The following is an 11825-nucleotide window of genomic DNA, read 5'->3' as shown; positions in this document are numbered from 1 at the left end:
AGAAGATAAGATTGGGCTTGGGTTTCTCTAGGTCTTAAAGTCTTTCTTTGGTTTCATTGGAGAGAAGCAGCTGCCTCGTCCACTTCTGCTAAAGCTGCTTAGATCTCATGGCAGGGGCTTGTCTTTACTATTTAAGAGAATTTTTTAACCAAATAGTTTTCACAGGCATATGATGATTTCTCAAAAGGGTCTCATAAAAGCAACATTTATCACCGTAAAGGTGTTTAATAACACCTTTTAATAAATGTTAAATAATAATGCACTTAACTTTAAGTACTTTGCATCTTTTTCTCTCTGTGTTAATATCTTTAATTGGATCCTCTAGCAAGGGATTTGGACTTAATTTATTGCAGGTGATGCTGCACTTATACAATTATTCAGTTGACTTAATTAGAGATTTAATTATATTAGTGCCCTAACGGGCTACATCAGAGAAGTAAAACGCAGACTGGTAATTCACCTTTTTGTATTTTTTGAGTCACTTATCCTACAGCTAAAATGTTTTTCAAGCCATAAAGGCCAGAGGGCATACCAGCATTTCTAGCCATATGCTAATATGGAAAACTCTGTCTATGCATTAGTTTGGTGTTTGCCCAAAGTGTAGGTAAAGGCAAAAGTGGAAAGAATTTTTCTAATTGTGGTCTTATCTCTTGTATTTGTTAGAACCAAAGTTGTAGGTCCAGCCCCTCCGTATTCCTTTCAACCTCCTCCAGTTCTACAGCCCTAGGGCAGCGCCCTAACAGGTGGTCCTGGGAGGCAGCAACTGTGTTTGTCTCTGTATGTCCCACCCCTACTACACACCTAGGCCATATAGGTGCCCAATACATGGCGGCTAAATTGAATTTGATTGTTGCAAAGACTACTAGTTGGAAGTGTGGTCAAAACAGTATAAACCCAACCCAATTATTTTTTCTTTTTCTTTTGCTTTTGCTTTTTTTTTAAGATTTTATTTATTTATTTGAGAGAGAGAGAGAGAGATCACGAGCAGGGGAAAGGTAGAGGGAAAAGCAGACTCCTTGCTGAGCAGGGAGCCCAAGGCGGGACTCTATCCCAGGACCCTGGGATCATAACCTGAGCCGAAGGCAGACGCCTAACCAACTGAGCCACCTAGGTGGCCCCCAACCCAACTATTTTAAAATACAGTAACTCAAAATATGTACTCCAGCAGGCAAGGTACTCCTTAGGAATGACCTAAGAAGCATTTTTAGGCCTATTGAATCCAACTCTAGGATTGGGGCCTAGCCATCTGCATTTTAAAGTTCCCTAGGTGAATCCTAGGGCACTGGCTGGCTCAGTCGGTAGAGTGTGAGACTCTTGATCTCGGGGTTGTAAGTTTGAGCCCCACGTTGGGTGTAGAGATTACTTAAAAATAAAATCTTTAAATCAATAAATAAAGTTCCCCAGGTGAATCTTACACTCAGCCAAGTTTAGGAATTCCAGCTTAATGTGCCTTTTGTCACTTTTATTTACAAAGGATGAGATTGTTTTGTCAGGATAGACCCATTGCCTATTCTAATTTTTAGTAAAAATGAGTCTCATTTATGGCCTATTAATTATATCTAAAGGATTTCTTTTGAGCCAATAATTTAGGTTTATTTGGTCGAAGTGTATACGGATGTCTGTGAGGAGTAATACCTTCAATGAAGAATTAAATTACTGCTGAATCATGAAATGGGCGTTTTCCTCATGGAAGCTGTCAAGTCCCTCGGTATGCAAAGCCCAACTCTGTAGAGAGAAGATTTAAGTATTAATTGGAAGTACAGCAGTCACTGGTGAGAGAAATTAACTCTTTTAGGGGTTGAGTAATGTTCAGTGATATCCTCCCACGTGCTATTTTGCCCTAATCTGAACTACCCTTCATTGTAAGAATTAAGTACCTTACAAGTCACCATGAAATATTCAGTTGGACCTAGCTGAATAAGGTTCAGCTTATAAAGGTTTATAAAGTAACAAACTAAGTGAAGCAGAGAAATGCAGAATGTGGACGCCTGGGTGGCTCAGTCGGTTAAGCGTCTGCCTTCAGCTCAGGTCGTGATCCCAGGGTCCTGGGATCGATCTCCAAGGCAGGCTCCCTGCTCAGCCAGGAGCCTGCTTCTCCGTCTCCCTCTGCTGCTCCCCCTGCTTGTGTTCTTTCTATCGCTAATAAATAAATAAATAAAATCTTTTTTAAAAAAGAGAGAGAAATGCAGAATGCAAAACATTGCACAACACAGCCTGGTCCTTTCAAAATGGCAATATCATAGGGAGAAAATATTAAAGTGTCATAACAGATGAATGCAGTGTGTGAACTAGGATTCATCATGATTTGGGAAAAAAATAAAAGACTTAAAAAGAGGGGCGCCTGGGTGGCACAGCGGTTGAGCGTCTGCCTTCGGCTCAGGGCGTGATCCCGGCGTTCTGGGATCGAGCCCCACATCAGGCTCCTCTGCTGGGAGCCTGCTTCTTCCTCTCCCACTCCCCCTGCTTGTGTTCCCTCTCTCGCTGGCTGTCTCTCTGTCGAATAAATAAATAAAAAATCTTAAAAAAAAAAAAGACTTAAAAAGATATTTTAGAGCCAACTGGGGAAATTTGCACATGGACCAGATATTACATAATGGTGGAGAATTCTTGTTAACTTTCCTAGTTGTGATGATAATATTATGGTTATGTAGGAGAATATTCTTAGAAGCTGCATGTCAAGACAAGGGTGAACATCCTGCAGCCCAACATGTGTTCAAGCCAAGTCGTACCAGCTCAGAGCCTATTGTTAAATATTTCAGAATTTTGTGATTCCACAGCCCTCCGTAGCTTGAAATCAGCCATGATGGGAGTTTTTATACCACAAAAATCTGCAAATGCTACAAACAGGGTCTTTCTCCTCCCCCAGAGAGTTTATTTACCAGCATACCACTGCCCACAGCTTTTTTGCAAATGGTTGAGAAAACACATACATACAAGTAGATAAAACAAAAATAGCAGAATATGACAGTTGTTGACTGTCGGTAGAGGATATGTGGTCATGCATTGTGCTCATCGAGGAGTCAGCAGCCTTTCTGAGAAGGCTAATGTGTAATATTTTAGGCTCTGCAGGCGAGGACAGCCTCTGTGGCAGCCACTCTGCAGCTCTGCCACTAGAGCCCAAAGCAGCCACAGACAGTACTTAACTGAATAGGCATGGATATGTGCCAACAAAACTTTATTTATAAAAACAGCGGGGGCAAATTGGGCCTGGGCCCATAGCTTGCCAACTCCTGTGCTAGTCTTTGAACTTTTCTGTACTTTTTAAGTATTTGATAATAATTTTTTTTTTAATTCAGATTTCTTAGTCTAGTTTTCAGAACCTTCCTGGATCCCCTAATATCTACTCCTGTTAAGTTTGTCACACCGATCTGTCTTTATTCCCTGGACACTGTACTCTGGTCTCCTCTGTGCCTTTGCTCGAGCTGTTCTCTTTTGATATAATTCCCTTGCTCCCCTCAACCCCATAACTGCTTATCAACAGTCTCAAAACATGCCTCAGATCTCACCTACTCTGTAAGGTCTTCTTGAATCTCTTCTAATTAAAGTCGATCTCATTTCTTTGATCGCTTATAGTTCTATATTTGTACCTTGGTTTTGCTGCTTTTTACAGTATACCTTTAATTAGTTCCTGATCCATGAGGCAGAGAAGGATCATAGTACTCCTTTCACATAATAGGTGTTCAGTTAATATTTGCAAATTGAAATCCAGTCATGCACCTGTTACGCACATGCCTGCAGGTACCAAGCTAAAGGTGTAGAATACAGAATGTTGGCCTAATTTAGGTTTGGGGTAATTAAAGATAATGAAAATAGAGAGCATGTTCTCTCTTCTTCCCTCCCCCCTCCCTGTTTCTCCATCCCTCCCTCTTTTCCTCCCCCCCCCCCCTTTCCTTATCCAACTCTAACTACCTTTGAGGTTGTTGGGCATGAAGCTGCAATAGACCTCACCTTGTGGATGGGTTGGCTTTCTAAGGGCCTGAGGAGGAAGAAGAATTAAGTCGTTCTGAATATTTATAGTGTTTTAGACACTGTCAGGCACTCTATGCTGTCTCAGGTAGTTCCCTCCGACAGTCCTGCGAGGGACTGATATTCTCGGCACTTAAATGGCTCCTCTGAGATTATAAAGCTACAATGGGAGTTTGAATTCAGCTGCGTCGGATACCCAGCACCATTTTAGTGCCTTCATGCATTCAGTGATTGGCAAGAGACCAAGGAATCCTAGGCTGAAATAGTCCTGAAGTTCATATGCAGTGTGTGGAAAGACCAATGGGGTGGTGTGATTCCGGCCGAGTGTAGTATTCAGTACCGCTGGACTGGATGTTGGAAACCCTGGCTTCTGACCACACCTGTGCCACTATCCACCTATGATCTTGGGTGAGCCACTGAGCTTCTCTGGGCCTCTGTTTTCTTCTCTGTATAATTAGAGGAAGAAAGCAGGTTGTTTCTTTTATTCCTTTATGTTACATGCAGTATGCGGTAGCTGCAAGTCTAATGAAGAGATAGATATGGGAATGGAGAATTGAAGTGCAACACTATGTAATAATGCTGTACTGCAGATACGCACACGGTACTCGGGGAGCCCCAAGGAAGAGGGGCATCTAGCTCCTTGGGGCTCTCATCCTAGCTGAGCGTATTCTACTCAAGTGGAATTTGGGAAGTTCGAATTTGGGGAAATATGGGAACAGTCTGAGGGGAGATGATTGCTGCAAGCAGTTTCCCTAAATAATGATGTTGGGGGAACAGGAGAAAAACAGGCTGGGCAAGAGCTAGATCAGGAAAGGACTTCCATGCCCGGTGAAAGAGCTTGGACTTTTTTTTTCTGAAGGCTATTGGAAGGTAGTGAAGGGTCTTAAACAAGATCACATTTGCATTTGATAAAGATCTCCTTGGCGGCATGACAGTTGGAGTCCAGGGCAAAGAACTGGTGGTGGGAAGGCACTTTAGGAGGTGGTTGCATAGAACAGCCCAGGCACGGGATGGTGACAGCCTGAACTGAGGTGGCGGCAGTGAGAATGAAGAGCGGAGGGTAAATCTGAGAGCTCTAAAAGATAGAACGGCTAGGACTTAGTGACTCTGTCAGTCAAGATAGATACAGACAACCTCACAGTCTCATGGCCTCAGACAACAAAGATGTGTTCCTTGCCCATACTGCGTGTCGCATGCAGGTGGGAGAGGCACTGTGGCACTCGGTATGGTCACTCAGGAATCCAGCATGAGGAGCTTCTCCGATGTGGCCGGTCCATACGCCAGGGGGAAAGCTCTGGAGGGACTCGTGGATGGTTTAAATGCTGCAGCCCAGAAGTGACGTGCATCACTCACAACTCTTGGACTAGAACTTGTCCCTTGGCCCCACCCCATCTCCGGGGGCCAGAAAGTTCAGTCAAGGGTGAGCAGCACTGGTACAGCCATGGTGTCTGACTGGAAATGAGGCATGAAGGAGGACCCCCAGGTTTCTGATGTAGGGAGTTAGGCAAAGGCATTCACTGAAAAAGAGAAAGTGGAATTGGGGGAAGGGGAAGTGGACTGACCAAATCATTATAAATCTCTTTCAGCTCTGAAGTGTCACCCTTTCACTGGTCCTTCCCTGTCGTCAAAAAGAGGGATTAGAAATAAACTCCAGTTGTTGGCAGGAGTTTACTTTATTCTTTACAAAGGTGTGTTTCGATTCATTCTTCCCAGTCGAATAAAGGCTTTTAGTTTTAGGGGCGCCTGGGTAGCGCAGTCGTTGAGCCTTAGGCTCAGGGTGTGATCCCGGCGTTCCGGGATCGAGTCCCACATCGGGCTCCTCCGCTGGGAGCCTGCTTCTTCTTCTCCCACTCCCCCTGCTTGTGTTCCCTCTCTCGCTGGCTGTCTCTCTGTCACATAAATGAATAAAATCTTAAAAAAAAAAAAAAGGCTTTTAGTTTTAAACATGTAGTGTTCGGATCTCAACTAGGTGTCTTTCTCGAATTTTCGTATGGACTATTGTGTCAGCATACAGCATTAAAAAAAAAAAAAGTGACTAAGTAGGATGTTAATGAAGCCTTCCTCACGTAAGACCATCAGGCTGCTGAATTCAAAATGCCAGGGATGTAAATGCCCTCCGCAGTCATTACCGCCATGCCCCAGCAGGGCACGTTGCAGGGTGTCAAGGGCTGGGAGTCGGGGAGGAGGTGTAATTAGGCTGATTGGAGCCTATTGTGCTACTGTGGAGCACAGACACCTAGCAGCCTTAGGGAATGTTAGTGCCTCAGAATCACTGGGGAATGGTGTCCTCTTTCCCTCAAAAGAACAGAGCAGAGACAGCGAATCCACATTGTCTCCCCTTCTTTGTTTTCCACCTCCCCTCCCCAATTTAACTGTGGTACCTTAAAAACTGACTTTTATTGTCCATTTGTTTCTTAACAGTTGCGAGAAACAATCAAAGCTGGCAAAGGTGTGACTTCAGCTATTGACCTGTGTCGTTACCATGGAAACAAGGCACTGGAGGCCCTACAGAGCTTTCCTCCCTCGGAGGCCAGATCTGCTTTAGAAAACATTGTGTTTGCTGTGACCAGATTTTCATGACACCAAATTAAAAAGACACTATTGTTCGTTCACTGAAAAAAACAAAAAGCAAAAAAACTGGAGAATGAAGAATGAGGTGATCAGGAGAGCTTTCGTGATGAAATATCCAAAATGTGGTAATGACTTTAAAAACATAATCCATTTTTTTTCCTTCCTTTTATCACATTGCTAAATGAATCCTGCCTTCTTTTTGGAACTGCTACAAACAAAATTAGAAGAAAAAAAGGTCAAGCAGTTTTCACTTGTCACGCCAGCAGCACACTTGAGGCTGCAGTAGCAGAAATAATTAATGAGATTCGCTCCTGTGACCTCAGCAAATGGACAGGAAATAAGTCCTTATTGATTGGACCGAGCCAGGGATGGCGCCAGGGCGGTGGCCTGTGGTTTTCCTTCTAGAGAGGGCAGAGCAAGCTGGAAGCTGCAGGTGTCAGGAGAAACACGGTCGGTGCCAGCCAGGGAGCACTGTCCAATCAAAAACTAGTGACCAATTTGTCATCACAGTAGTTTTGATGATTAAGAAAAAAATGTGCTTTGTGTCCTTGCAATTACGTCTCTGTGTCTATCGGTACAGTATGAATATACTTCGCACTTCATCGTTTTTGTAAGATTTATTTTTTTTTGGAAAAGTTGCTGAAAAAATAATGCTAAATATTTGAAGTAGGAGATTAAAATTTTATCAGATGTTAACTTGGTTGTAGTAGGAACGGCTTGTTTTTCTTTCGAGAAGACCAAATATTTTTTTAAACACCTTTCAAAGAACCAAACTCTTTTTTTTAAGCCAAACAGGATGCTTTCTTTCAAGGAGAATGTATTCATTTGTCATATTTTGGTGTAAAGAATCCTTTAGCTTTTACGAGTGTCACATACATAACTGTTATTCTGGGGAATAAACTGGTGATTTTTTTTTTTAATTCAGAATGTCAAAATTTGGTCTTGAACCACAGACATCCAGTTACAGAAAGAATACAAGCAATCTCACAGGCCTGCAATCAGACACTGTCTCTGTGTGGTTCATAGGAGATGATTTTTGTGGTTTGCATGCATGCAATATGAGAAGACCGTTGACAAGAAGGCTGAGTTTACATAAATGATCTAGATTGAGACACAGCTACCTTTCTTCCTTCTGTGGTGTAATTACAGCCCTATCTGGAGACAGTGAACACGGCAAACAGATTTTATTACCTCGTTCACTCAAACACTAAGTGATGTTATTTTAGTTAAATTCCTTCCCCCAAAAGTTACGAAACCATTTTATCAGGACGCAGCATGTGGCATGCAATGAAGAGAAAATGTGAGCTGCACGGGTTAAGGTATTATATTAAGAAATATTTTTAATTTACTTAAAATATTATAATTGTACAGTTTATGCTACTACAATTTGAAGGCCTATAGATTTAGCTTAAGAGAACATTTTTTGATTGAAATGGTCTTTTCTCAAAGAAATTGGCTTAATTAGTAACTCTGGTTAGATGCTGGAGATCAGACTAGGTTTTAATCATTAACTTCGTGGGAAGGAAGAGTTGTGCTTTGTGTTCTCTAGATGGGCGGGAACTTACCCAGAACTGTAGGTTTTCTGAAGCAGATGGTCGGGTGTACAAGCAGGATCCCCGGGCTTGTAATTCTGCTTTAGCAGCTGGTTGGCTGTGTGACCTTGAGCAAGTCACTTCCCTCTGAGCCTCGACTTCCTCATCTGTTAAATAAATGAGAGAATGTATGAAGTCCCTTCCGGCTTTGTTTTATTTTCTCAAAGTCTGCCACTTCTGACCCTGGATAACAAAGATGCTCTGTGAGGTTCAGGGAGGAGGAAAGGTGAGACCCAGAGAGAGGCTACAAAGGAGTCCATAAAACTCAATGGCAAATTTCCTCCTACACCGCCTCGCAGCTTAGGGCCTATAATATTCCGAGCTCTCTTTTGTAAGGCAGGTAATCCTGGACTCCTCTGTTTCAGCACCTGCCCTTTTGCTTTCTCCGGGACCTTTCCTGCCCTGGCTCAGGGGTCCCGCCCTCCGTGTTGGGGGAGCTCTGCCTCTGCCTTCCCGCTCAGCAGAGTTCTCACTTGCCAGCCTCCCTGCAGGCTTTCATTAAACCTAACACACTGGCCAGTTCACTCTCCAGCTTTAAATAGAGTCTTTCTTCACGCCCCTTCTTTAGGGGTATGTTTGTTAACTCTTATGTCCTTATAATTTCAGATAATTTAGGGAGAAATTTGGGCCACCAAGACACGCCTAGTCACACCTCTTGGCGTACCACCTGGGTGCGGCCAGGGACATCACTGCTGACTAGGTAAGACTCTGGCCTCATAATGTCCCCTCCACCCCCTCGCCATCGCCCCCCATCCCCATTGTCTTGCTAAAGGGAAGAATTCCTTCATTAGCCATTGTGCTGCTCCCCTCTACCTGGTCCCCTCATCTTGTAAGTTGGTTCCTCCAAACCTCATTCACTTCAGGCTCCTGAAACCAGCCACACTCTCCTCCCTGTCAGTCTTGTCTTTGTCGGGTATGTGCCAGCTGCACTGAGTGCCGGCTCTCTTCTTCCAGCCCCACCCCTTTACAGGTGCAGAAGCAGGCCTAGGGCACCGCCTCCGACTGCCTGGCCTGCCCTCCCTCCCCACCTCCCCATCACGTGGCATCTCGTTCTCTCATCCTGTGCTTCTCTTTCTTCCTTTCAAAGATCTCAAGCCTGTAGCCTCCTATCTCCTTCCAGCCCCCCCCTCGAAATTCCTGAGTCTTCAGTGTCTCCTCTGCTGGCTAACTGTGTCCAATCCTCCCGATCCCCAAAATGAACTTCCCCCCTTCACGCTGTATATCCTTCTACCTCCACTTTTGTTCTTCTCAGCTTCACCAACACACCTTCTTAGAGTCTGCTGACTCTTTAACCCTCGCAACTGGTCATTCACTACCAGTCCCCACCACCTGGACCAGCGCCAGTGCTGTAGACACTCCAAGAATGCTTGTGGAACAGATCTATCTGGTCTCTCGCCGCACAGCGCTGAGATGACCTTCTGACAGACGGTGGCCTTTCTGTGAAGTTGGCAAGCTCTGTCCCCGCACGCAAACTTCAACGGGGCATTCCAGGTCGCTAACGCAGCCGCCCCTCTCCCTCAGCACCCTTGACCCACCTCTGTGCAGGTCCTTCCACTCCTCTCTGTCCTCCTTCATACCTGACACATCTCTTAGTCGCACCCCTGGAGACATTCTTTTCTAAACATTTATATTCTATTTCCCCAGACAAAAAAAGCAGTTTCTTGCCCTACTAAGTTTTCTGCTTTTAAATTCCCCAACTTAGAACACCTGTTTCCTGGCATAAAAAAACAATATCAATGAGATATGGATTAGATAGCTGTTTGCCATTCACGATTACTTTGAAAGAAGATACAGTTTATGACTATCATTAAACTTTCTTGTAAGTTTTACTTGATAACAGTAAATCCTCTTCATGTTTTCTTGCTCACATAATGTGGTTATCTAGGCACACTGAAAAATAAATTATCAGTGTCATTGTTTGCCTGGTCCAGGTCTCATTCTCTAATGTTTGAGACTCTGTCTTACCCATGCCAGTAGTATTGCTTTGCCCCAGGATGTGGGTGACACCAACAAGTTGGGATAAAAGACATATACATTAGTACAAAATGCTCCAAAAAGATAGAGACCATTTTTAGGCCCAGTATCTACAACACATTGAACTCCAGTGACCACAAAGTAGTTGGAATAATCCCTGATGATCTTTTTTCAAAGCCTGACAAGGTGCTGTAACATGGCCCTCTTTGAGCAAGCGGGTTTGGGGGAATTATGTGTAATCAACAAAACTGTGCTAAAGGATACTTCTCCTTTTCTTTTTTTTTTTAAGACTCTAGCTAATCAGCAAGTTCCACTGATAAAGCGAATCTTGCTTTTCAGAAAATCGTTGTCAGGCTCCTTCCTAGAGTTCTTAATTTGTCTTCCCACTTTAAAATCCTGTGGTTAAGATCACCTTTCTGACCAATAGAAGCTCCGGGATTTATCTTTATAATCTGTAATGACCGCCTCTCACAGTAGAGAAGACATGCCACACCTTTGTTAAAGCACAAAAAGAGCAGAAATGAATTGGACTGGTTCTTTAATTCATTTAACTGTGAGGACGTAATTGTCATTCCATTATTATTAATGGTTTCCATTATTGTTAATCGTGTTTTAGTAATAATAAAGCTATTTGCACTTTCTTTTAAAACCATAAAGCAATCTAACAAAATAATCATTTGCCTCTTTCTCTTCCCTACCTTCAGTCCTGATCTCAAATTAACTGTGTTATTCTTTCAGAATGGGTCCTACCTTTCCATTAAGGAGATAACATACTTCTACAGGTGACTGAAAACCAAGTGTCACCTGGGGAGAGCCCAGAAGGGCCGGAGCTGATGGTGGGACCCACCTCTTTCTCTAGCTCACCCCGCCTGCCCATGCGGCTCTGACGTGCTACGTTTTCACTGTCTCCTGGTGGAGGAATGTTCGTATTTCTTTCTTTCCTATAGAAAGAGGAAGTTTCTCAGGCTTTTATTCTTTTTCTTTCTTTTTGTAGCCACTGACTGTCTTCCTGGAAAAGCTGTGTCAGCTTTCTCTTGACTTGCTCTGCTCATTCCCAGGACTGACGGTGTAGCCATCACTGCATTCCAGGAGCAAACAATGGGCTCACCCCTGCCTTGACTGTTGGGGTAGCTTAAATTTCACTGTTTGAACACATTAAAAATATATTTTTTTAAAGATTTTATTTATTTGACAGAGAGCGGACAAGCAGAGGGAGCAGCAGGCAGAGGGAGAGGGAGAAGCAGGCTCCCAGCTGTGCAAGGAGCTTGATGCAGGGCTTGATCGTAGGACCCCAGGATCATGACCCAAGCTAAAGGCAGCTGCTTAGCAGACTGAGCTACCCAGGTACCCCTAAAAAAAAATTTTTTTTAAGCAACCTCTGTGCACAATGTGGGGCTTAAACACATTTAAGTAAATAACCACTTTATTTTATTTTTTTTTAAAGATTTTATTTATTTATTTGACAGAGAGACAGCCAGCCAGCAAGAGAGGGAACACCAGCAGGGAGAGTGGAAGAGGAAGAAGCAGGCTCCCAGCAGAGCAGGGAGCCCGATGTGGGGCTGGATCCCAGAACCCTGGGATCATGCCCTGAGCCGAAGGCAGACGCTTAACAACTGAGCCACCCAGGCACCCCTAAATAACCACTTTAAAAAATTTTTTGGAAAACAGAAAAAAATGTATCATTTACAATCTCACCATGATAACATAATCATCTCACCATTT

The 11825-nt window shown here is 43.6% G+C and overlaps 1 protein-coding gene across 2 annotated transcripts in view; it reads left to right on the top strand.

Moving 5' to 3' along the window:
- The window catches only part of PDSS2 (decaprenyl diphosphate synthase subunit 2), a 233325-nt gene extending 226092 nt beyond the window's left edge, over positions 1–7233 (top strand). The window contains exon 8 of one of the 2 annotated variants that reach the window (XM_045806956.2): positions 6388–7233. In XM_045806956.2, coding sequence (XP_045662912.1) covers positions 6388–6546 — 159 coding nt within the window. In that variant the 3' untranslated portion in view covers positions 6547–7233. The remainder of the gene's footprint in view (positions 1–6387) is intronic. The other variant, XM_045806957.2, reaches the window with a different exon arrangement.
- Positions 7234–11825: the final 4592 nt, after the last annotated feature.

The sequence above is a fragment of the Ursus americanus genome, chromosome 11 (genome assembly GCF_024610735.1).
Source record: "Ursus americanus isolate L20-20 chromosome 11, mUrsAme1.1.p, whole genome shotgun sequence".
In the NCBI taxonomy this organism is placed as follows: domain Eukaryota; kingdom Metazoa; phylum Chordata; class Mammalia; order Carnivora; family Ursidae; genus Ursus; species Ursus americanus.
Note: the sequence above shows the minus strand (reverse complement) of the source record. Positions and strands in the feature narration are given on the sequence as shown.